At 36.5% G+C, this 26,824-nt stretch overlaps 1 protein-coding gene across 10 annotated transcripts in view; it reads left to right on the top strand.

Moving 5' to 3' along the window:
* The window catches only part of PPP1R42 (protein phosphatase 1 regulatory subunit 42), a 58,102-nt gene that overhangs the window by 10,398 nt on the left and 20,880 nt on the right, over window positions 1-26,824 (top strand). For 6 of the 10 annotated variants that reach the window (XM_072604776.1, XM_072604773.1, XM_072604770.1 and 3 more), the window contains exons 5-8: window positions 976-1,092; window positions 7,951-8,085; window positions 8,814-8,931; window positions 21,325-21,456. In XM_072604776.1, the coding sequence (XP_072460877.1) occupies window positions 976-1,092; window positions 7,951-8,085; window positions 8,814-8,931; window positions 21,325-21,456 (502 nt within the window). Of the gene's footprint in view, window positions 1-975; window positions 1,093-2,542; window positions 3,059-7,950; window positions 8,086-8,813; window positions 8,932-21,324; window positions 21,457-26,824 lie in introns of those variants that run through there. The other 4 variants (XM_072604777.1, XM_072604778.1, XM_072604775.1 and 1 more) reach the window with 2 other exon arrangements.

The following is a 26,824-nucleotide window of genomic DNA, read 5'->3' as shown; positions in this document are numbered from 1 at the left end:
AATGTCATCTCATTGGATCCACACAACAATTGTGGGAGGTAGGTGCTACTGTTATCTTCATTTTACAGATAAGGAAACTGAGGCAAACAGTTTAAATTATTTGCCCAGTGTCACATAGCTAGCGTCGGAGACTCTGTCTGAATGTAGGTCTTCCTGACTCCAGGTCTAGCACTGTTTCCACTCTACCACCTAGCTACCTTAAAAAAAAAACTGTATACTTTTATAGATATAGAGGACAGCTAGATGGTTCAATGGATAGAGTGTAAGTGAGGCACAGTTGCACAAAGTCATCAGCCTCAATCTCTCCTATTGAGTGTCTGGTGTCCGGTGTCAAGACAAAAGCCACCTTTATGACCACCATTGGAACAAATTGTTCTTATTCCCTGCCCCAGAGAGGTCTTCATATGCTTTGGGTAGACATTCCTTTAACTTACCAACAGGTTTAAGGCTTCTCGGTAACCCTCAACCTTGTTTAGCCCATCTAAACAGTTTATTGGGAAGTGGCTGCTGTGCATGCCACAGCTTCTTGGAGCCATTGGTGAGAGGTGAGTGAATCAAGTGGACATAAAAAGTGGTTGAGCAGCCCTGTAAAAGGTTCAGAAAGCCCTCTCGTAGAGGTAGTAGTCTTCCTGAACATCGCATACACCCCAGCAGGGTAGGGGACAGACCTAGTGAGAGACGGTCTTGCTTGTCCAAGAAACAGCCTAGCCAAGTTCAGAGACAGTCATCCTCAAACTGGCAACAAGGTTATGAATTTTATTGTAAGTTAAGTCATAAAAAGGTAGCAGACTGTCAGTGGAAGGATTGCTTACACCAATAAAATTACAGATTGTTGAAGTGTTGAAATAATAAAGAAAATAGAGATTATATAATGACTTAGAATTTTTGATCAAAGAAGACTCGGTATTAAAAAGTTATCATATGTGATATTCAAATGAGTAGTTTCCTAATTTGTCCTAATTAATTTTCTTACAGAATTCCCTCTCTATATTAAATATCAGCAATAACAATATTGATGAAATAAAAGACTTAGAAACACTGGAGAACCTCACTCAGCTGATAGCAGTTGACAACCAACTTCTTCATGTGAAGGTATTAAGGGAAATTTTGGTAGAAAAATTCTTTACTATTAATTGACTATTAAGTTTTCCACTTTAAAACCTGTCAGGTCATTCTCACGCTGTACTATAAACCCTTCCTAGCACAGCTACTTACATATCTCTCCAAATCTGTCCCCTTCCTTCCCCCCAAATCCTTTTTTTAAAGAAAAAAGTTATCATTTTCATCCTTTGTTATTACCATGTTGGTGAGCTGTTTTATTTCTTGGCAATTTTAGCAGGAGCTGTTTGGAAAGCTTGATCACAGTATTTAAAGAGAGATAATAGCAACCCTATTGCCAAAAATAAAAAGTTTTAAGAGTTATTCATGGTATTTAATTACCTCAGGGAAGCTCTTATTGGAGAGTATTTTTATTTTTTCTTCCAGATCTGTTGTATTTTTTAAAGTAATTCTAATTAATATATAGATGAAGTTATAGTCAGTATCAATTGTTTGGTTAATGTTGCTATAGAATTACTTTTGTGATTTTAGGTATATTTTTCTTGGGGAGGTGATAAAAATGAACATTTTACCTATGTCTACCTACTGGCTTCCTAGGCAGTCCCTCACTCAGAAATGACTCTCTGGACAGTCACATTCTGTTTCCATTACATAGCATCTGTGAGAACACTTTACATAATAAGATTTATAGCCTATAAAGAGTTTTGGGGCACATTATCTCAGGAGCAATAGAGAAAGAGCCCTGCACCTGAAGTGAAGAGACTTGAGCTCCAATCCTAGCTCTGAACCTTACCTGTGTATGACCTTGCCAAGTCACTTCACATCTCCAAGCCTCCGTGTCCTCATCTCTAAAACAGGGAATAAAATACCCATAACACATGCCTCACATACTGAAAGCATCAAATATGTGTAAAGAACTTGCAAACCTTAGAGCATTGCATAAATGTATGTCAAAATAAATCTTAAAATGTTATGTAACATGGGCTGCTATCATATGATTCTCTCCTAGGTAATCTCTGAAACATCATGTGGTCCTGATCTTATAGACAAAGAAATATGTTCATTTAGGTTGTGGCTCATTGACACACTATAGAATGCCTAAGACAACAAACCCACTCTCAGGCTATGAGAACTAGCAAAGTGATTAAGGAAAGGGATGCTCTGTCCCCGGGGAGACTGTGGCTGCAGATGTCTCCTCTCTTACATATGTAACAATACACAGTCTCTTGGAAGGTTGGTTAGCTAGCTAAGTCACCAACTAAGGGTTTGGAGAAAAGTGAACTAGAGGATTTAGTGACTGACAACTAAAGATGTCTGCTGAAAATCAGCAAACCAGTGTAGATTAGAGATGGAAAAGTTTGGGTATCTTTTCTGGAAGCCAAATCTTTAATATTGTAAACTCCTTGGGCAGTATCTGCCCAAATCCAGGTCTTTGTAAAACTTCTGTGTTTCAACCTTTTTTTTTCATTCTCCATGTTCATAGGCCAAGAAGGACAGGACCTGTGATTTCTCTGGTATAGGGAATTTCCAGAGGAAGAAACTCCTACTACCAGTGCAGGTCAACTTAGCATCTTAAGAGAGTTGCAGAGGGCACTGAAAGGTTGTGACTGTGACAGGATCATCCAGTCAAGTTGTATAAGAAACAAGGACTTGGCCTTAGGTCCCCCTCGCTCTGAGGTTACCTTGATTGTGCGTCACTAGCTGATGCTACTTTCATATCCATCCTGAACTCAATAGTCTTTGTGGAAGTTAGCCTGGGAACCTAACCTTCATGGGCAAAGCTTATGTGGGAAAATTGTGTTCCCTGTTATTTAAAACAGCAACTGAGGAACATCTTGTATTCCAAAAGTTGGCAGATTTTCAATTCAGAAAATCTTTGTTATTGTGGAGTCAAGTATCTACAAAGGATGTAATGTATATGAAAGTTGGAAATAACACAAGAAAAACTATTGAGGTTTTTTTGTTTTGTAGTTATAGCACACTACAGGAAAAAAAGAAAGATTTGTAAGAAGTAAAACGAATCCATGGGTTGGTAGGAGAGGCAGGCAGTGTGATGTAGTGGATATAGAGCCCTCCAGTTCTGGAAGACCTGGATTCAGATTTGGCCTCTGACACATCCTGGCTGTGTGAATCTTGAAAATGTCACCCTCTCAATTCCCCACAGGCAACTCTTCATGATTATACATTTCAGAGAAGGTTCTGATCCACCTTGGTAAAAGGAGCCTTCTCACTGAGAGTATCCACCCAGTGCTAGTTAAATCACAGGTCTGGATCTCCCCAAATATAATGTGGCTGGTCTTCCATTTACAGTCATAAATATATTCAGGTCTTGTCTACATGATGGTAAATGGATTTGTATGGAAAGGAATCAGTAAATGCACTTATATATGCATGACTTTGGCATAATCAGTTCTGCCTAGCTGTAGAAGAGACTAATTCAAGGATAACGGTGGTCCAGCAAGTCATAAGACCAATAATCCTGGAAGCCTGCCCAGGCAGAACTATGTCAATAGGTTACTGCAAATCAAACTAACTCTTTTCATTCACAAAGTCTGTAGTGGCATTGTAGAGATGAGTCTGCCTAAAAATGGAAATAAACAACTAACACATAAGGCTTTAGGGTTTTCAACACACTTTGCGCATATTATCACATTTTATCATCACAACAACCCTGAGAGGTAGATGATATTATTTCTTTTTACAGATAAGGAAACTGAAGCAACCAGGGGTCAATGACTTGCTCAGGATTATATAGCCATTGTATGAGGCAGAATTTGAACTCAACTCCATCTGAGAATTAGTTCTGCCCCCCAAAATGCTTATTTGAAAACAGTATATTTGTTATGTCTTAATGTAGAGAGATTTTTTTAATACTAAGAAAAGTCTTTAATAATGGATCATACCTTGTTATGTTCCATTCTGACTTAACTACCCTTTTAGAATTAATAATGAGGAGTGGAGAAAGTAATGGTTTTGACTTTAGCAGTAGGTTGTCCTTGGAAATATTACCTCTGATATGACCCAGAACATAAGATCTCAGAGCTGGAAGAGACCTTGGGATTTTCCTATTCAATGAGTACTCATTTTGACAGCTGAATCCAAAAAAGTTAAATTATCTGTCTAGTGTAACTGTGCAGATAATTTTAGTTGAAGCAAAATTAACTTTGGGTTTCTATGTTTATTTTACTAAACTTTTATTTGTGCATAAAACCAAAGGTTTTTACTATTATAGAAATGTTTTGCATGGCTACACATGTATATTGAACTGCTTGCTTTCTCCGGGGGGGTGGGGGGGGATGTAGGGAGGAAGGAAGGGAGAGAATTTAGAACTCAAAAGTTTTAAAAATGAATGTTAAAATTGTTTTTACATGTAACTGGGGGAAAATAAAATACTAAATTTAAATGTTTTATCTACATAACAAAAAATGAGAATTTGGACATTCTCCAGGTAATTTGATCCTGTAACTTAAGCCAAAAAAGAAAATCAACATTAGGGCCAAAATTATATTTGCCTAATTATTTTAATCAAATGGATCTATCCAGTCTTAGTAAAAATTTATAAAAACTGATAGGATTGAAAAAGATCGTTGTTAATCTTTTATGCCTGCAAAGTTTAAGAACTCAATATAATTTAAATAAATTGTAAGTTTATTCTACGGTAGAATTTCACTTGTTTTATTGAATTTATTTTATTGACTTTAGGGTCATAATGTTATTGTGTAATATATTATCTTCAGAATAAGTGGTAGAAATAAAAAAATTAATATGCTTATCCACCAAACTAAATATTTGATTTTATACGACACAAATGAATACACTGCTCTAAACCTGTCATGTTTTCCAAGGTCTCAATTTATTTGGCCTTTGGTCATTATTGATTATGGCAAGAATATTGTCCAAAAGATAAATTTATACTCTTCACAATTTAGTCAGGAACAAGGGGAAAATTATAGATTTTCTCAGGAAGATTATGACAGGCAGTCACAGTGGTGACAAATTGCTGTGTGTTGATACAGTTAGGGCAGTGGAGCTAGACGTTTCCAATAAAGATGAGAACTGGTCAAATACAGGTTATAAAGGGGCATCCTTAATTGTGCAGAATTCGATTGCCCTTGCTGCAGACGTCTACAGAGGCACTAACACACTCGCTCCTGCATTTGAAATATAATTTGCTCTTCAGTACTTTGCAGCAGACCTCTAAGTGATAGCATGACATGATCATTTATCAAACCGGCTGCCTAGAAAAGTGTCTCGTCCCTTTAGTATAGCTTATTGAAAGGCTAGAAAGTGAAAACACTTTACTGAAGACAGAAAGGCAATGAACAACTGGAGGATACCCAAAGTATAATCATATTTCAGCACAGGGTTAGTGTAGTCTTAGATAAATATACACCAGAGGGACTATGTTGAAGGTCATTTATCAAATGAGTAAAAGTTAACAAAAATCTAAAGGCCTGTTTCAGTAATTACACGTTGTCTGTACACATATTAATTTGCTGTTATTAGCCAATTTTTGGTCATAAGTATATTGTCTTTAGCATTGTTCAAAAGCATGATACACTCTTCTTGTCTTTGGATAAAAAGATGTTCAATCTAAGAGTAATATAGCATAATTTATATGCACAACATATAAGGTAATGAAGTTTTTATCACCATTACCCAGAATCAAACAGTTGTGTCCACTGAACAAACATTCAAGTGCCTCGGTATGAAGTCAGATAGGGAATAAACTCGTATGTAGGGCTGAAGCCCTCTTCAATTTAAAAATTTTTTCCAGGGCAGGTCAAATTTTCCTGAGAGAGTAAAACCCTACTAATTGTTATCACTCCAATTTCCTACACTTTCTTTTCTTGTTACATCTTCTTTTTTATCCTATTAGATATTATTACCTGGCATTACAGAGGATAAAAATCTTAATAGAATCGTTTAATTATGTAGATTCAGCCAAAGTTCCACTATTTAATACCTGTGTTAAATAAATGTTATTCAGTGAGAAAGGAAATTTCCATCAAAAGTTCATATAAAGTGATTTTTTTTTTTGGAGAATCTGGAGTCGGGGAGGGAGGAAGAACCTTACTAAACAGTCACCTTGCAAAAAAAAATTTTGACATGAAGGGAGAAAAACCAAGAAAAAATGGAAGGTAATACATGGGCAGCAGAGTTGGTTAGCACAAAGAATAATGCTCAAAGGAGGGTGAGTTAGGATTAATAAAAAGCTACCACACCTTGAAGGTGGCCAAGGAATGAACTTGAATTAGGGATAGAAATAGGAGTTGATGAAAGATGGTAAGCTATTATGTGGAATGAGCCTGAACTTAGAAAAATAGGGGTTGTGCCCTGACAGGGCTATACCACTGTGGGCTAGTCCCTGGATCTCTCTGAACTACAGTTTCCTCCTCTAAAATGATTTTCATACTACTCACAGTCACAACCTCATAGCTCAATTCTGAGGAAGGTGCTTTGCAAACTATAAAGTACTTTGTACATGTGATTTGTCAAATGTGGATACCTAGAATACATACATTGACTTACTCGATAACTTGTCTGTATAGTTTATGCTTTTTTCCCTCTAAAAGGGGCTAGATCAATTTAAGCAAGAGAAGATAGATCTTGGGGCTACTACCCATCCCCACCCCTGAATTAGACTATGGCCAATTTCTCTGACCCTCTTTAGTTCTGTGTAGAAGAAGAACTGCATGATGGGACATCTGTGTAAACTGACATTTTCACTTAGGCTCAATCTTGATACCTAACTTTAGCAACTGATCTCTCTTTCTCTCTTTTCAATTTAGGATTATGCTATATAAGCAACAAATATCAAGCTGCAGAAAAGTCTAATATTTCCCAACAACAATTAGAAAGAGAACTAGAATCAAATTTATGAGCATATATAATTCAGTGGCTTTTATAATATTATCAGCATGGTTAATCCTTCCATACTTTCTCATTCTATGCAGTTTTTGTCTATGTGTGCATGCACCTGAAACCTTCCTCTGCTTCTTTTAATATTTTATGAATAGTCAGGATATTCAAATGTTATCCCTCATTCTCATAACATTCTTGACCTTTCCCAGGTCAATAATGACCTTTTCCTGATAGTCATATGTCAAATCATCATTGATAATGTATTGCAGCCTGCTTAAACCCATCTACAATTCATTTTATATCAGCTTTTCAGCCATTTTGGTTCTTCCCAGATCAGGGGGTGTGGGGTGGAGGGTTAGGGGTGATATTGTATGGTAGCAAGTCATAAAATTAGAATGAGGATCACTCAATGTCAAGGAGAGGCCATTAGTGGGTATGAGCATGCTGTACCACATAGTGGAACTATAAGGAAGAACTGGAGTAAATAATTCCATCAAAATAATGTATAATCAAAACAAAAAATGGACTGATCACATGATAAGAGCAAAGGATAACTGGAATAACTTGTGGATAGCTTATCTGCTGTCTAGGTAAACTCATGATATCAGGAGAAAGTGTGGAAGGGCCCCCATCATGTTGAGTGAACACCTGTAATGGTAATTTAAATGAGAATATGTTTCCCCTTCATTAATAGACCCATGTGACCTGCTTGGGTCATATGGAAGTCTGAGTCCCGTGGAGCCTGTGGTGGGAGGAGTTTGCTGAATGGGTGGAACAGGAAGAGGCAGCACTAGAGCAGAACTGAGAGGAATTGGAGCTGGGAAAGGCAGCAACTAGTGTGAGTGGGAGAGCTTGTTTGTGGTTTTGTTTAAGGGAGCCTGATTGTAATTTGCTTAATGGAGCTGGTTTGTGGCTTAGGGATGTTGTTGTTCTCTACATTATTGCTGTATGTAGGTTTTTGTTACTATGATGGATTTGGCTTTCTGGTGCCTGAATAAATGTTTTGGTTCTGTCTTCCATGTGGAGAGTCTGGTATATTTCATGATTCAGAATTGCACCAGGATATTCATGGCCACCATAGGTGCTGTGAATATCACACTGATGCTACAACACCCTGTAGTAGAATTATGGACAAGAGTCACGCAGGATGAGCAGGCCCAGGTAGGTAGCAATCTGTATTATTAAAGGGAACATCTCCCACGCCCCATTTGAGTATCTTTGCCAAGAAAATTCCAAATGGAGTCACAAAAAGTAGTACACAGCTGAACAACAAATGCTGTTCCATGATTAATAGCTGTGCAGTATTGCTAGGAGAATATCAAGAGGCTGTTTGACATAGAGTATTGGACTTGGAGTCAGGAGATCCAACTTCTAATCCTATATCTGATATTTACCAGATATGAGAGCATAGGAAAATCATTTAACTTCTCAGTGTTGGTTTCTTCTTCTATAAGACAGAAATAGTAAATATTTGTCCTGTCTGCTTCAGAGAGTTGTTGTGACGAAAGTGCTTTAAATACCTTTAAAAACAATATACAAATATAAGTAGTTCGTTAAAGAAATGAGCTTTTGTGGCAAGGGGAACTTTTGGCATCCAGATATTAAATTACTTTATTTCCTTCCTTTTTTAGAACTGAAGGTTATTAACATATATTAAAATACAGTTAAAATAACTAATATAAAATATAATATGTAAAATGATATTTTATGTTAGAATGTATTAAATTAATCATATTAAATTAAAATATATTATATTAAAAGTTAATTATTTAAAATATGACCTAATATATTAAAATAACAAATAAATAATAAAATATATTAGGATACTGTTAACTAATGTAATTTTGATAGATATAGAATGTTGTGTCTTTCTCCTTTCATAATTACAGGATTTGGAGCTTTTACTGGACAGGTTGCCCAAATTATGGAAAATGAATCTGAACGGAAATCCTGTCTGCCTCAAGCCCAAATATAGGGACAGACTGATCATGATATCCAAGTCTCTAGGTAAAATAATTTATATTACATGTACAACGTTTTCTTTCATAAATAATCAAATTTGAGGGCTTGTTAGTTTAATAGCTTATCAGCTTTCCTATGTGTTTGTGAACATGACATTCATGTCTATGAATTATCTACTTTTAAATAGTAATGGAGTTTTTTTTGAGGCAGTCAGGGTTAATTGACTTACCTGGGGTCATAGGGCTAGGAAAGTGTATGAGATCAGATTTGAACTCAGGTCCTCCTGACTCTAGGGCCAGTACTCTGTGAATACACTGTGCTATGATATTTATTATTCTTAGCAAGTTTTGACCCTAATAATTAAGAAAGAGGATACAAAATATTTTCTAACCTCATAATTACTGATATCACAGTTGAGCATCTTGCTTTTAAAAAGAAATCTCAGAGTAAAGTCACCAGTCATAAGCACTTGACAACTTTCTGTCAGTTAGCCAATGATTTATTGGGTTCTTTTTGAAGATCACGGGGCAAGTAGGTGGCACGGTGGACAGAGTGCCAGGCCTGGAGTCATCAAGACGTAAGTTCTAATGTAGCCTTAGACACTATCAGTGTGACTCTGGGCAAGTCACTTAACCATGTTTGCCTCAGTTTCCTCATCTGCAAAATGATCTGGAGAAGGAAATGGCAAACCACTCCAGTAGCTCTTCAAAAAAACTCCAAAAAACAAGGGATCACAGCAAGTCCAACACAACTGAGATGACAGAATGAGAGCAACAACTAAAGATCACCTTAGGTGATATTTATAGATAAATAATAATAAGTTGAACTTTAGTCATTTTAACACTTAGGTGATAGTAACTTATTAGGTGAAATAGCATTCTTCAATGGAAAGAACAACCCGTGTGGTAGAAAGAGTATTGATCTGGGAGTCAGAAGACCTTGTTCAAGTCTCACATCTAATGCTTCATAGTTGTAGGACTTGGGACAAGTCTTTTTGCCTCTTGGAACCTGTTTCTTCAGTTGTAAAATGAATGGGATCAGAATGATAATAATGTAGGTAAAATACTGCATAAATGTGGTCTGTTAGTAGTAGTAATCATAAAATCTCATTTTGAATCCTGGTTCTCTGCTACTTACTAGCTGTGAAACTGGGAAAGTCATGTAACTTCCCTGGATCTTTGTTCCCTCTTCTATAAAATAAAACAGTTGGATTAAATGAATTCTAATCAGCTCTGAATCTATGATACCATAATACTGATCCCCACTTGAAGGGGGATTTGTATTAGAGAGCCTCCCTGCATTCCAAATAACAAATCTTCAAATGCTGTATTCTAACTGTAGTAGGAAGAGAAAAGCCCTTACTTGATGCGTAAGCATTTTTATTTATTTAATTTTAATTTTCTCTACCATTATGAGGCTGACAAATATCAACAGATATAAAATTTCCTTATACAGAAAAGAACAGGAAAGAACACTTTAGTTGACACCATGAAACTTTATTATATACAGCCTTTTTTCAATTAAGGCATATATTAAATTTAACATGCTAGTTTCAAGAGTCCTCTTTGAATTTTTCTGAACTTTGCTGTTTTCTGTGTATTTTTTTTAATGGTTCATTGACGCCTCTTTTGTTTTCCTCTTTTATTTGGTATCTCTGTCACTAAGCTCCACTAATTTCCATAAATTCCTTTCCTGCCCCACTTCCACTCCTTCTTCCCCAAAAAAATCCCTTCCCAATAACAAATAAGCATAAGCAAGTAAAACAAGTCCATTCATTGACTGTGTTTGGAAAAGTGCTTCTCATTCTCGGCCTCTAGTCCCTCATGTCTCCACAAAGAGGTGGAAAGCATGCTTCATCATCAGTCTTCTGGAATCGCAAGTACTTACTGTGTTGATCATAGTTCTAACGTCTTTAACAGTTGTTTTATTTTGCAGTATTATAATCATTGTAAAAATATTTCTCCTGGTTCTGCTTATTTCTCCCTGCAGGAGATAGAAATCCTCCTAGGTTTTTCTAAATTCATCTCTATCATTTCGTAGAGTGCAATATTATATTGCCTTTATATTTCAAAATTTGTTCATTCTTTCCACAGTTGATAGGTGTCCACTTGTTTCCAGTTTTTTGCTATAACAAAAAGATCTGCTAAAAATGGTTTTGCATATATAAACCCTCTTCCTCTTTTTTTTTTATTTCTTTGAAGTTTGGACTAGTAGTGATATCACCAGGTCAAAGAGTATGCACATATTAGTGACATTGGAAACATAATACCAAATGGCTTTCCATAGCAGTTGGATCAATTCATAACTCTACCAGCAATCCATGTTTGAGCCTTTCCCCCATGGCTTTCTAATTCTATAATTTTTCTTTTTTGTCATCTTTATATCAATATGGTGAGTGTGAGATCGAATCTCAGAATGTTTTAATTTGCATTTCTATTATTATTAGTAACTTGGGTTTTTTTAAAATTGGCTATTGATAGCTTTCCTTTTTTTAAAGGTCTCTCTATTCATATCTGCTGGGGAATGTCTCCTGTTCTGTATTTGAAATAATTTTTTTAAAGGGGGAAGGAAAGGGTCCTAGCAATATCAAATCTCAAACATAGCAATAATTACCAAAACTATCTAGTACTAGTTTAAAAAATAGAAAAAAAAATGATAGAAGCATATTAGGTACACAAGACGCAGAAACATTTGGTTGTAGTAGAATGGTGTTTATAATAAACTCAAAGACTCCAATTACTGAACTCATTATTTTTTTAAAATTTATTTATTTTTAGATTTTGACATTCATTTCCACAAAATTTTGAGTTCCAAATTTTCTCCCCATCTCTCCTCTCCCCTACTCCATAATACCTTGCATTCTGATTACCCCTTCCCTCAGTGCATTCTCCCTTCTATTATCCCCACCCTTCCCTTATTCCCATCTTCTCTCTTTTCTTGTAGGGCAAGATAAATTTCTATATCCCATTGGCTGTATTTCTTATCTCCCAGTTATATGCAATAATAATTCTCAACATTTGTTTCTAATACTTTAAATTCCCACTTCTCTCTCCCCCTCCCTCCCTACCCATCCCTACTGAGAAGGCAAGCAATTCAATACAGGCTATATATGTGTCATTTTGCAAAAGACTTCCATAATAGTCATGTTGTATAAGATTAACTATATTGCCCTCCATCCTACCCTGTCCCCCCCTTTTTTTCTGTTCTCTTACTTGGCCTTGTCCCTTCCCAAAATTGTTTACTTCTAGTTGCTCCCTTCTCCCATTTGCCCTCCCTTCTATCATCCCCCTCACCCCACTTGTCCCCTTCTCCCCTACTTTCCTGTAGTGTAAGATAGATTTTCATACCAAATTTAGTGAGCATGCTATTCCCTCCTTAAGCCATATGTGAAGAGAGTAAGCTTCACTTTTCCCCTCTCATCTCCTCCCTTTTCTATTCCATTGAGCAAGGTTTTTCTTATCTCTTTTATGAGTGATAGCTTGCCCTATTCCATTTCTCCCTTTCTCCTCCCAATATTTTCCTCTTTCATCCCTTAATTTTATTTTATTTTTTATGGATATCATCTCTTCTTATTCAACTCAACTTGTACTCTCTGTCTATATAATGTGTGTGTGTGTGTATGTGTGTGTGTGTGTGTGTGTGTGTGTGTGTGTGTAATCCCTCCACCTACCCAAATACTGAGAAAAGTCTCAAGACTTACAAATATTATCTTTCCATGTAGGAATGTAAACAGTTCAGCTTTAGAAAGTCCTTTATGATTTCTCTTTTCTGTTTACCTTTTCATGCTTCTCTTGATTCTTATGTTTGAAAGTCAAATTTTCTATTCAGTTCTGGTCTTTTCATCATGAATGCTTGAAAATCCTCTATATCACTGAATGACCATTTATTCCCTTGAAGTATTATACTCAGTTTTACTGGGTGGGTGATTCTTGGTTTTAATCCTAGTTTCTTTGACTTCTGGAATATCCTACTCCAAGCCCTTTGATCCTTTAATGTAGAAGCTGCCAGATCCTGTGCTATCCTGACTGTATTTCCACAGTACTTGAATTGTTTCTTTCTAGCTGCTTACAGTATTTTCTCCTTGACCTGGAAACTCTGAAATTTGGCCACAGTGTTCCTAGGAGTTTCTCTTTTTGGATCTCTTTCAGGCAGTGATCGGTGGATTCCTTGAATACTTATTTTGCCCTCTGGTTCTAGAATCTCAGGGCAGTTTTCTTTGATAATTTCATGAAAGATGATGTCTAGGCTCTTTTTTTGATCATGACTTTCAGGTAGTCCTATAATTTTTAAATTGTCTCTCCTGGATCTATTTTCTAGGTCAGTTGTTTTTCCAATGAGATGTTTCACATTATCGTCTGTTCTTTCAATCTTTTGGTTTTGTTTTTTAACTTCTTGGTTTATGTCATAGTCATTAGCTTCCCTGAACTCCAGTCTCTCTTTTAAAGAACAATTTTGTTCAGTGAGCTTTTGAACCTTCTTTTCTATTTGGCTAATTCTGCTTTTTAAAGCCTCCTTCTGGGCAGAGCCAAGATGACAGAGTAGAAAGACACACATACACTAGCTCCGAACCCACAGCCCATAAAATATCTGTAAAGAAGAACTCCCAACAAATTCTGGAGCAGCAGAAGCCACAAAACAATGGAGCAGATGAGATTTCTGTTCCAGAAGGACCTGAAAACCTCTCCCAAAAGGTCCTTCGAGCTGCAGACCCAGAGCCCAGCCCAGCCCTGCCTTGGCCACATGGCACTGAGAGGAGCAGATCCAAGCAGGCTTCAGGGATGGAATCTCCAGCAGCCATGCGGGTCCCTCCACCCACAGGTGACAAGGGTTGGTGAGAGGATCTCTTTGACAGGTTGAGAGGGGACTGGGGTGCCCCCATAACTCAGGCCCCCTCAGGAGGCAGCAGCAGAGGTGGGAGCAGACAGGGGCTCCCCAAACAGGCAGGAGCCCGGATCCATTGTTGAAGGTCTCTGCATAAAGCCCCTGAGGGAACTGAGCCCCATGAGGTGTCCCTGCCCCCACCCAAGGACCTGAACTTAATCTCACACTGAATAGCAGCCCTGCCCTCACCAAAAGCCCTGAGGCTAGGAAGCAGCATTTGAATCTCAGACCCCAAGTGCTGGCTGGGTAGATCTGGAGGCCAAGTGGGTGTGAAGAGAATATTCAGAAGTCAAGTCACTGGCTGGGAAAATGCCCAGAAAAGGGGGAAAAAAATGAGACTATAGAAGGTTACTTTCTTGGTGAACAGGTATTTCCTCCCTTCCTTTCTGATGAGGAAGAACAATGCTTACCATCAGGGAAAGACATAAAAGTCAAGGCTTCTGTATCCCAAACATCCAAAATAAATATTCAGTGGGCTCAGGCCATGGAAGAGCTCAAAAAGGACTTCAAAAATCGAGGTAGAGAGGTGGAGGAAAAACTGGGAAGAGAAATGAGAGACATGCAAGCAAAGCATGAAAAACAAGTAAACACCCTGCTAAAGGAGACCCAAAAAAATGCTGAAGAAAATAACACCTTGAAAAATAGGCTAACTCAATTGGCAAAAGAGGTTCAAAAAGCCAATGAGGAGAAGAATGCTTTCAAAAGCAGAATTAGCCAAATGGAAAAGGAGGTTCAAAAGCTCACTGAAGAAAATAGTTCTTTAAAAATTAGAATGGAACAGATGGAGGCTAATGACTTCATGAGAAACCAAGAAATCACAAAACAAAACCAAAAGAATGAAAAAATGGAAGATAATGTGAAATATCTCATTGGAAAAACAACTGACCTGGAAAATAGATCCAGGAGAGACAATTTAAAAATTATGGGACTACCTGAAATCCATGATCAAAAAAAGAGCCTAGACATCATCTTTCATGAAATTATCAAAGAAAACTGCCCTGAGATTCTAGAACCAGAGGGCAAAATAAGTATTCAAGGAATCCACCGATCACTGCCTGAAAGAGATCCAAAAAGAGAAACTCCTAGGAACATTGTGGCCAAATTCCAGAGTTCCCTGGTCAAGGAGAAAATATTGCAAGCACCTAGAAAGAAACAATTCAAGTACTGTGGAAATACAATCAGGATAACACAAGATCTAGCAGCTTCTACATTAAGGGATCAAAGGACGTGGAATAGGATATTCCAGAAGTCAAAGGAACTAGGACTAAAACCAAGAATCGCCTACCCAGCAAAACTGAGTATAATACTTCAGGGGAAAAACTGGTCTTTCAATGAAATAGAGGACTTTCAAGCATTCTTGATGAAAAGACCAGAGCTGAAAAGAAAATTTGACTTTCAAACACAAGAATGAAGAGAAGCATGAAAAGGTAAACAGCAAAAAGAAGTCATAAGGGACTTATAAAAGTTGAACTGTTTACATTCCTACATGGAAAGACAATATTTGTAACTCTTGAAACTATTCAGTATCTGGGTACTGGGTGGGATTACACACACACACACACACACACACACACACACACACACATAGAGACAGAGTGCACAGAGTGAATTGAAGAGAATGGGATCATATCTTTAAAAAATGACATCAAGCAGTGAGAGAGAAATATATTGGGAGGAGAAAGGGAGAAATGGAATGGGGCAAATTATCTCTCATAAAAGAGGCAAGCAAAAGACTTATTAGTGGAGGGATAAAGAGGTGAGGTGAGAGAAAAACATGAAGTTTACTCTCATCACATTCCACTAAAGGAAGGAATAAAATGCACACTCATTTTGGTATGAAAATATATCTTACAATACAGGAAAGTGGGGGATAAGGGGATAAGCAGGGTGGGGGGGATGATGGAAGGGAGGGCATGGGGAGGACGGAGCAATTTGGGGTCGACACTCATGGGGAGGGACAGGATCAAAAGAGAGAATAGAAGTAATGGGAGGCAGGATAAGATGGAGGGAAATATAGTCAGTCTTATACAACACAACTATTATGGAAGTCATTTGCAAAACTACACAAATTTGGCCTATATTGAATTGCTTGCCTTCCAAAGGGAAGGGGTAGGGAGGGAGGGAGGAAAAGAAGTTGGAACTCAAAGTTTTAGGAACAACTGTCGAGTACTGTTCTTGCCACTAGGAAATAAGAAATACAGGTAAAGGGATATAGAAAGTTATTTGGCCCCACAGGACAGAAGAGAAGATGGAGACAAGGGCAGAGAGGGATGATAGAAGAGAGAGCAGATTGGTGATAGGGGCAATTAGAATGCTTGGTGTTTTGGGGTGGGGGAGGGGACAAAAGGGGAGAAAATTTGGAACGCAAAATTTTGTGAAAATGAATGTTAAATGTTTAATTAATTAATTAATTAAAAATTGAAAAAAAAAAAAGCCTCCTTCTCCTCATTGGCTTTTTGGACCTCTTTTTCCACTTGAGTTAGCCTATTTTTAAAGGTGTTATTTTCCTCAGCATTTTTTTTGGTTCTCCTTTAGCAAGCTGCTGACTCGCTTTTCAAGCTCTTCTATGTCCTGGGTCCATTTTATATTAATTTTGGAGGTACTGGAGACAGAAGCCTTGACTTCCTCTGACAGTATGCCTTGTTCTTCCTCATCTGAAAGGATGGAAGGAGATACCTGTTCACCAAAAAAATAACCTTCTCTGATCTTATTTTTTTCCCGTTTTTTGGGGATTTTCCCAGCCAGTTACTTGACTTCTGAATCCTTTGTCAAGAGGAGGGTCCTAGTGCTCCTCCTCCCCCCAGTAACATACTCAAGGCTGAGATTCATCTCAGCTGCTCAATTTCCCCCAGAGGCTTTAAGTTGAGCTGCCTAGACAATGGATCCAGGCTGCTTCTGTGGCCACTGTAGCCACTCTCTGCCCACTGCTGCTGCTGCTGCTGCTGCTGCCTCTGCTGGGGGACCCCACTCCCCTTGCACCCAGCTGGGAAAGCCTTCCCACACTGACCTTTGGAGCTTTGTTTGTCACTTGTGGGTTGAGGGATCTGGGACCCTCCATGCTGGAAATTCTATCCCAGAGGTCTGTTCAGGTCCTGTTCCTCCCAGTGCGGTGTGGTTAGGGCTGGACTCTGCTTCACTCAGCATCCCTTGAGATAGACCTTTCCTGTCAGCCTTTCAGGTTACCTTTGGCTGGAAACCTCTTGCACTCTGTTGTTCTGTGGCTTCTGCTGCTCTAGAATTTGTTGAGTCATTTTTTACAGGTATTTTGTGGGCTGTGGGGGAAGTGCTAGAGTGTACGTGTCTTTCTCCTCCACCATCTTGGCTCCTCCTGTTGAACTCATTATACAGCAAAAACTGCCAAGACAAATGGAAAGCAATCTGGCATACATTAAATGAAGACCAGTATCTTACACCCACCACATGTCATAATCTCCAAATGAAAGCATATCCTAGTTATAAAAGGCCATATCATAAACAAATTAGAGGAGCAGAGAAGGGAGTAGCTTTGACATTTCTATATTAAAGAAGAGTTCTTGACTAAACAAGTAATGGAGAGGATCACAGAGGTAATTACATAAAATCAAAATTTTTCTGCATAAACAAAACTAGTGTTATAGAATTAGAAGGGAAATAACTGAGGGGAAATCTCTGTGTCAGATTTTTCTGATTAAAATCTGATAATATACAGTTTGCAGTTTTTTTGGTATAAACCTATTTTCTTTTCATTTGCTTCTTATAGAAACAAAGTACAGGGAATAAGAAAGTTGTAGCTTTGACTAACTAGTTTCCAACTAAGTAAGGAAATACTTCTGTATTTGAGAACCACTTTCTTAAAATTGGTGTAGTGCTCAAGAGAATATCAGTCTAATTCATTGATTTTTCTACTATGAGCTTAAAATTCAGTATTAAGAATGTAGTTCCTTTAAAGAGTGAATTAACATTCCAGGCCCTTGGTCTTTCCTCGGTACACTTGAATCTCTTATCCCAGCAAATTAGTTGCAGCATTTTGCCAGGCATAATAACCCCTTTTTAATATCTTAACAAACCCTCAAGAGGTCAGCCACTCCAAAATCAGACCAAAAGGATCTGATTATTAAATCACTAATGGTTTAGATAATAAGGGCAAGGATTAGATGTTTCATTATTAGGTACTCAACAAATATTTTCTAATGTTTTTGTATTACTACTTTTCTTTTATCCAAGAACACTTTAACAAACTATTTCTTACCAAATTAGGATCCAGAAAAAGGACAATAAGTATAAGTGACTGGAAAAGTGACAATAAACATATCTGAATGTAGAGCAAAGCTGAGTGTTGAGGATTTAGTTTTATAAGACACTTAGCCAAATATATGCATTGAAATCGAAATAAGAGAGAATCATTGCCACAAGAATTCTTGATTCTAAGCTCTAACTTCACTTTCAGAAATTTCATGACTTTTTAAAAAAAATTTTGATATTGTATTAATGTTAAACATTTTTATTAATTATTTGAATTATTAATGTTTTATCATGTATTTACTTTATAAGAATGTGATTTAGTGTTTTATTGCATTTTGAGTGAGTTTACCTTACTTTTTATATCTACATCCTATTTTTTTCCAGTGGCAATCATTCCAATTGCATGAGGAAGTTAATAGAAAAGCATACACAGTAGAAATTCATTTTACTACAAATTACCTATATTAAGTAAGAGATTTCTATATTCAGAGGAGGCGGAGGGGTAGCTAGAGAGGACAGTAAAGTATAGTGGAAAGACAATCACTAAACTTGGATTTGGAACATCTGGTATTGAGTTCTGACTCCAATACTTACTAGCAGTACAACTAGAGGCAGCTTAATTAATCTTTCTGAGCCTCAGTTGCCTTTCACGTAGAATAGGAATATTACTCTCCCTATAGCCCTCCCAAGATTTTATAGGTTATATAACTTTATAAATCAAAAGCCATCAGCATTTCTATATATCACTAACAAATCAGAAAAAAAATCATAAATACCACTGTTGACCTGAAAACTTGGTTAAAGAAAAGACAACAGGCTAAATGCATACATTTTAAGATTTAATTAATTAATTGATCAATTCCCTATTAGAGAAAATGGTAACATAATGCATTATGGAGCCAGAAAAATGTTCTGGCTACCCAGTACAGAAATCTTCTGGCTTATATACATTTTGCTGTGAGAAAGGAACTCTCTTAGTTGAACAAATCATAAATTTAGTAAGACAAGACAATTAACAAAGTAGTGTCTGTTGGGCCTTGCGATTCCAGGCTATGTAAACATATGTCTCTGTGACATACGATAAGAAAATCCTACCAGGCTTCCCGTCCTAAACAGGCCTTTGAAGTTGTGGTATCTTAACAGAGTTGACAAAGCTGAAGCTACAACCCAGGCCTTATCACCAAGGTGCCAGAAGAAGGATCTGGTAAGGATGTCCCATTTGCTTGCTTAACACCAACAGGCATTCTCTGAGTTTAACAAAGGAGACTATTAGGTCCAGGCTCTTCTTAATCCAAGCTTTGGCCCTTATTAAAGTCTAAAATTTATATTAAATATTGTCACCATTTAATATAACAGCGTAATGGAAAGAATATCTGGGAGTTAACCTACGAAGAACACATAGTATCTCTATAAGAAGTACAATTACAAAACAAATTTTATAGAAATAAAAGGAAAATTAATCAATTATGGTAATATGTTAAAAAATATGATTAAAAAATGATAAACGGTAATATGGTAAAAATATGGCATTGGTAAAAATATGGTAAAAAAAAAATAATACTATGTATACATTCAACACAGAAAATCAAAATACCAATATGATACTTCATAGGATTAGATAAGATAATGCCAAAATTCATATGAAAGAACAAAAGGTTAAGAATATCAAGGGAAATAATAAGGAGAAAAGTTATACTTACAGATTTACCATTAAATTTTTCTAGTATTGAATAAGAAAATAGAAAAGTAGATCAGAACAGAAAATACAAGTGAAATTTAGAACTAAATGCATACAGTTGTATGATGTTAATATACCAAATAACATAGAAGAGTGGGGACAGTATTATTTAACAAAACTGCTTGGAAAACTAAGTAACAGTTAAGCAAAATATAGGACCGCACCAGCATCTCATAACATATAACACAATAAATTGCAAGTAGATCAATTATCTAAATAGAAAAAACCCACGTCAATTAGAGCATGTACTAGTATATACTATATAAATGTGAGCATTGCCTTTTGGGAACACCCAAGAATATGACAAAATCTATCTTAGACACCAAAGAAATAAATCTAGAAACAAATTCATTTACTTGTCTAACAGATTTAGCTTCACCTAAATGTCATTTACCTGCGAAACTCCGTAGTTATCTAGGGGGTAATTTAAAATACAAAAGGATGGGGAGAGCTTTCCAGTTTACATTTTTGCCCAGAGCAGTCTCTTTTAAAATCACATTCTTTCCTTAATACTATGCTTAAAATGCTTCACGTTGATTCCCAAAGAACATACCTTTATATGTTATATACCTTGCTATATTCTTATCAAATAAGTGGGTATTGAAAGTTCTCCTTCATTGTGTTGGCAAATGCATACAAGTTTTTGTTATGATGATGGTAAACCATCCTTAGTCATAAATTAAACCATTAACTGCTATATACCATTCCATGTGTGTTACTCTTAGAAAATCTGAAAGCAGGAATTTTATAAGAATATAAAAAAGATCTTTATTAGTTTTATAATCAATGATTTGTACCTTCATCACTGATGCTCAGATATATGGTAAAATACATAATGTATCTGTGATATATTTTTATGTGTTTCCTCTTGCATGTTCCAGAAGAGAACATGACCCATTTGTATCTTTACCTCATGTGCGAGTACTCCATAGAGGGTCTTCCCAGTTTTCTGGAGGTCTTGCTCAAAGTCTTCCAATATATTGTGGACATCAAATAGAAAAGCTTCAAATATAGTCCCAGGCATAGGCTATATCTAATAGCTGCCAAGGACCAACCAAATTTAGTAGGAATAAGTTTATCACAAGGATTTTGGTCAATAGATATTGAATTCTTTGGCCACACTGTTAAATTATTTGGTATTTACAATGCAGTTACTGCAGAAATAGAAACTGAACTGTCTGCAGTTGTCTTTGATATGCACATGATCTTTTTTAATTCCTGAAGTGAAATGTCTCTACTCAGTGGGGAAAAATTGGTTAAATTATATCAGTAGAAATTTGAGGTAAGTGTATGTTATTTGTTTTAATTTCTACCAATGGGATTTTCCTTGGAATTGTAGAATCTTATGAAAGAGGAAAATGAAACCAAAAAAATTAGGGAACTTGCCTAGGTTTCTTTTACAGGTAAAATGTTAAAGAACTTCTTATTCATTAAAATCATTATACTGCATATGTAAAACAAGATGCTAATTTATAATGTATGATATAATATTTTTTCTTAAGAAAACAAAAATTTTAAGTAAAATTTCATTAATACAAATTTTAAACAGTATAAATAAACTTAATATCTGGTTTTTAAACTATATGTTTTTCCTCCAGAAAGTCTTGATGGGAAGGAAATAAAACAAGTAGAAAGACAATTCCTAATAAACTGGAAGGCGTCCAAAGATGCCAAGAAAAACATGAAGAAAAAGAGTGCAATATGGGATGCTTCAGCTCCTCCAAACAAAAGTAAGCCTTCTAATCACTATCTTTAAGCAGCACAAAAATTTGCTAAAGGAAAATATAAAGAAATTTAAAGTCACTTAGTCAATTCTACATGACAATTAAGCAAAAGCTTCACAGGAAGATCAAATTTCAAGATACTCAACAGCAACAGTAGAATTTTTAGTGCATAAATAAATGCTGATGAATGATACTATCTTAGATATTATGCGAAGGAAGTTAACTAAATATATTCTCTGTCCTTATCTTATTCTAAAAACAATTTCACGTGATGTGTTCTCATCAGTATCATTTTGAAAAACATTATACAAAGTCCAGGCCTTGGATGTATAAAAGTGAGCATTTCCTTTTACACTATAGCACTAAGTTGGAATTTACTTTCTTCATTCTTCGTAGGTAACAGAAACAGGGTGGATACTATTCTCCTCATGGAGAGCAAAAATAAGGTATTTGAGTTTAAATACTCAGTACAGTTTTTGTCAAATCAGGAGAGTATTCCAGATTTGTAGATGACACAATGCAGGGAAACACATTGGATGGCAGAGGCCAGATTCATAAAGATCTTGACAGGCTAAAAACATTAAACCAGATTTCATAAGTTGAAATTGGTAGATTTAAAGTTTTACACTTGATTTAAAATGGTTTATTTCACAAGTTGAAGGTGGAAAGTATCTAAACAGCAGGTTATCTGAAAAATAAAGATCTGAGATTTTGAGAAGATTTCATGCTTAATGTAAAACAACAGTGTGATATGACAACCAACCATATTAATGCAGTTTTGAGCTGCATTAAGAGAGGCAGAGCATCCAGTAATAAGGAAATCATGGTCCCTTGGTACTCTACCATGGGCAGTCCACACATCTGTGCTAAGAATATTGTGCCCAATCCTGAGCACTACATTTTAGGAAGGACTCTATTAAGCAAATGTCCAAAGTAGAACAGTGAAGATAGTGCCTGACCTTAAATCAATGCAGTAGGAACATCAGCTGGAGAAACTTGATATGTTTACCCTGGGGACCAGAAGCGTTTTCTAGATGAGGCAAGGACATCTGTACTTTAAATATTTGGAAGGTTGGCACCTAGGAGAGGTTTAGAATTGTTCTGCTTAGCCCTTGAAGGCAAAGCTAGGGGCAATGACAGAAGTTACAGACAGGCAAATTTAAGCTTGATTTAAGGAACAATACCCTGACAATAAGAAATATACAAAAGTATCATAAGCTGACTCAGAAGGAGGGGATTTCCCTTTATTTTATGTATTTAAGCAAAGGCAATGACCAGGTGTCAGATATTAGATAGAAAGAATTCTTTTTTTAAAAAAAATTTTTATAATTAATTTGTTTTCAGTTTTCAACAATCATTTCCTTAAGTTTTAAATGTTCTCTCCCTCTTTGCCCCCTCTCTCCCCTATGCATACATTCTTATTCAACACATTTTCACATTAGTCATGTTGTATAGAAGAATTAAAATGAATGGGAGAAACCATGAGAAAAACAAAAACAAAATAAAACATAGCAAAAGAGAAAAATAATCTTCTTCATTCTGCATTCTGACTCTATAGTTCTTTCTCTGGATGTGGATGGCATTTTGCATCATGAGTCCTCTGGAAATGTTTTAGGTCCCTGCATTTCTGTGAAGGGCTAAAGTTTATCAGATATAGTCCTTGCACACTGTGACTCTTACTGTGTAAAATGTTCTTCTGATTCTGCTCATTTCACTCAGCATCAGTTCATATAAATCTTTCCAAGTTTTTCTGAAGTCCTCCTGTTCATCACTTCTTATAGTATTCCATTACATTCATATATTGCAACTTGTTCAGCCATTTCCCAGTTGATGGGCATCCCCTCTATTTCCAGTTTTTTGCCACCACAAAAAGGGTTACTATGGATATTTTTGTACATCTGGGTCCTTTTCCCATTTTTATGATCTCTTTGGGATACAATCCTAGAAGTGGTATTGCTGGGTCAAAGGGTATGCATATTTTTATAGCCCTTTGAGCATAGTTCCAAATTGCTCTCCAGAGTGGTTGGATCAGCCCACAGCTCCACCAACAATGAATTAGTGTTCCAACTCTCCCACATCTTCTCCCACATCTTATCCAACATGTATCATTTTTCCCTGTTTTGTCATGTTAGCTAATCTGATAGGTGTGATGTGATACCTCAGAGTTATTTTGATTTGCATCTCTCTAATCAATAGCATTTTTCATATGATTATAGATAGCTTTAATTTCTTCCTCTGAAAACTGCCTGTTCATATCCTTTGACCATTTATCAATTAGGGAATGACTTGTATTCTTGTAAATTTGACTCAGTTCTCTACATATTTAGAAATGAGACCTTTATCATAGATAGTAGTTGTAAAGATTCTTTGCTAGTTTTCTGTTTCCCTCCTAATCTTGGTTTCATTGGCTTTGTTTGTGCAAAAACTTTTCAATTTAATGTAATCAAAATTATCCATTTTGCTTTTTATAATGCTCTCTCTCTTGTTTGGTTGTAAATTCCTGCATTCTCCATCAATCTGACAAATGAACTATTCGTTCCTCCCCTGATTTGTTTATAGTATTAGCCTTTATACCTAGATCATGTACCCATTTGGACTTTATTCTGGTATATGGTGTCAGGCATTGGTTTATGCCCAGTTTCCGCCACAGTATTTTCCAGTTTTTGTCAGACAGTGAGTTCTTATCCCAGAAGCTGGGGTCCTTGGGTTTGTCAAACAGTAGACTGCTATAATCATTGATTTATGTGTCTTGTGTATCTAACCTATTCCACTATTCTACCCCTCTATTTCTTAATTAGTACCAAGTGGTTTTGATGGTTACTGCTTTATATTACAATTTAAGATCTAATATGGCTAGGCCACCTTCCCTAGCATTTCTTTTCATTAATTCCCTTGATATTCTGAAACTTTTGTTCTTTCAGATGAATTTTGATATTACTTTTTCCAGCTCTATAAAATAATTTTTGGCAGTGTTATTGGTATGACAGTGGCTAAGTAAATTAATTTAGATAGAATTGTCATTTTTATTATATTGCACATGAGAAAATAATGTTTTTCCAGTTATTTAGATCTGACTTCATGTGTGTGAAAATTGTTTTATAATTGTGTTCATATAGTCCCTGAGTTTGTTTTGGGTGATTTTAATGTTAATTTAAGGTTAATGGTAGGTGGGAGGAAGAGTTAAAGATCTTCCCCATTAATAGACCTTTTGCTAATTTCTGTTCAAGCACTGGGTCAGAGGGTCCTGCCCTCAGGCTCTAAAAGTGTATAAATACTCTGAGATGAGGTTTTACTTTAGGGCTTCCTGATTGGAAGTGTTTGTTTGGCCAGGAGAGACTCTGAGTGGCCACTAAAGAATCTCCCAGCTTTAAAAACCCAGATGTTGGTGCTTCTTTCTCTGGTAACTATATATGTATGGTCAGACAGTTGGATCTGTCTGTTGATCTGTGATGTATGTATTGTTTATGGCCAGACAGTGGGAAGCCCTGTCTGTTGGTCTTTCAGCTTGTAATTTCTCTTTGTATTTTCTCTTAAGTTCAGAGTGCTGACTTTTCCCCCTGAACTAAGTGAATGATACATGTGCTTGATTAAAATAGATTGTTGACCTCCTCAAAAGTTGCCTTTCTTTTTAGAAGAGCAGATCAAAGAACTTGTGATAGGAGGCCATCCTGGATGTGTCAGGGTGCTTGCTTTTACATTAGATCTGTGCAGCAGATCTTGCTATGTATGCTGGGGTGCTTACTAATACACAGGTAGACTCCCAAATATTTTATAGAGTCTATAGTAACTTTACATGATATTTCTCTGGTAGAAAGAATTCTTAAAATAAAGTATTTGGACAAGGTGACCTCTATGATCCCTTTCAACTCCAAAATGTTATGATTCTGTGACTCTTATCAATTTCTGGGCCTTCACAACTCTATTTAGGAGCAAGTAGGAGGGTGGCAAAAACAAGAGGCAGAGGTGAGGAAATATGCAGGTTTATTATTTAGGCATCTGTTCCCCTGGCATATAGATTTCAGCATGGAAAATCAATAAATAGACCATCTTCATTTGACATACAATCATAAATACATCTATAACAATAGCCAAGTAAGGAAATACATAAATAGACTACCTTAGAGAATCCAAGTAGGAAAAAATGTTGAGTTTTACCTATTTTAAGTTTAGGAGGGGATATGGTATCCCCTTCTAAAGTTAAAGGGCAAAAATGTCCATAATATTATCATTACTTAAGTTTTAAAAAAATAGTTTCTCTCTAAACAGACTCAGCAATATCACTTCTAGGACTGTATCCCAAAGAGATCATAAAAATGGGAAAGGGTCCCACATGTACAAAAATATTTATAGCAGCTCTCTGTGATAGCCAAGAACTGGAAACAGAGGGGATGCCCATCCATTGGGGAATGGCTGAGCTTCTCTACTTTAAGGAGCCACCCTCTGGAAAGAAGATAGCATTTTTATTCTCAGCATAGTACATTCTCCAAGATGAGAGCTATATTAAATTCTGTGAGAGAGAGAGTATGTACTATAATGAATAGAGGGCCTGCTTTGGAGACATTAACACCTGGGTTTTAAGTCCTACCTTTGACAAATACTAATTTAACTTTTCAGTGACATGGAAAACTCTCTAAGACTCTCTAAATGGCAAAAGAATTGCTGTTGTCTATGGGAATTTCCATACTGGGAGTTCTCTACTGATGAAATCCCACTCCTTCAGCTTCTACCTCTACCCCTCCCTTCCCTCCACCAAATTCTATAACATTATAAATTATAAGTGGCTTTCAGACTCTTTGGAGAACCTAATTTGCAGGAATAACTGAATGAAATGGTGGTCTTGCTCTCCCTTCCAGCTACATCCCATGTGAGTTTCTCCCTGACCCAGTGTCACCCTTCTCCCTCCCCTTAGCAGCAGCCTCCATAGAGGCTAGTATTATGGACTAGTCTTAAGGACTTTTGTCTCCCCATAGCAACACAATTTCCATAATCTTTCTCCCCATGGAACTTGGTGTCCTAAAGACTAAGTTGTCTCCCTGAGAATCTCTGCCTCTAATTAAATTTATTTTTAAAGGTTCATTTAATGGTGACTTTCCTGCTGCTCACTTTATAGATTGTTTTATGGTGTTCTTCCTGGGCACCAGAAGTACTAGTTCCATTATGGTTCTGTAATTCAACCCGAGCTGACCAAGTTTTAAGGGACAAATGAGACCAGTCAGAGTGGTGATACCATTGAATTCTGATTCTAAAAATACATACTGATATTTTGAAACATTCATTATCCTCCTTTAAGCCTTCATTCCTTGTCTTTTAGCCAGAAGTGTTTATAATATTTTGAAAAATTGAATTGAGGACTTTAAACATTGTATTCCTATAT

Source organism: Notamacropus eugenii, chromosome 4, assembly GCF_028372415.1.
Source record: "Notamacropus eugenii isolate mMacEug1 chromosome 4, mMacEug1.pri_v2, whole genome shotgun sequence".
NCBI lineage: Eukaryota > Metazoa > Chordata > Mammalia > Diprotodontia > Macropodidae > Notamacropus > Notamacropus eugenii.
The sequence above is the reverse complement of the archived record's forward strand: the minus strand, read 5'-3'. Positions and strand labels throughout refer to the sequence as shown.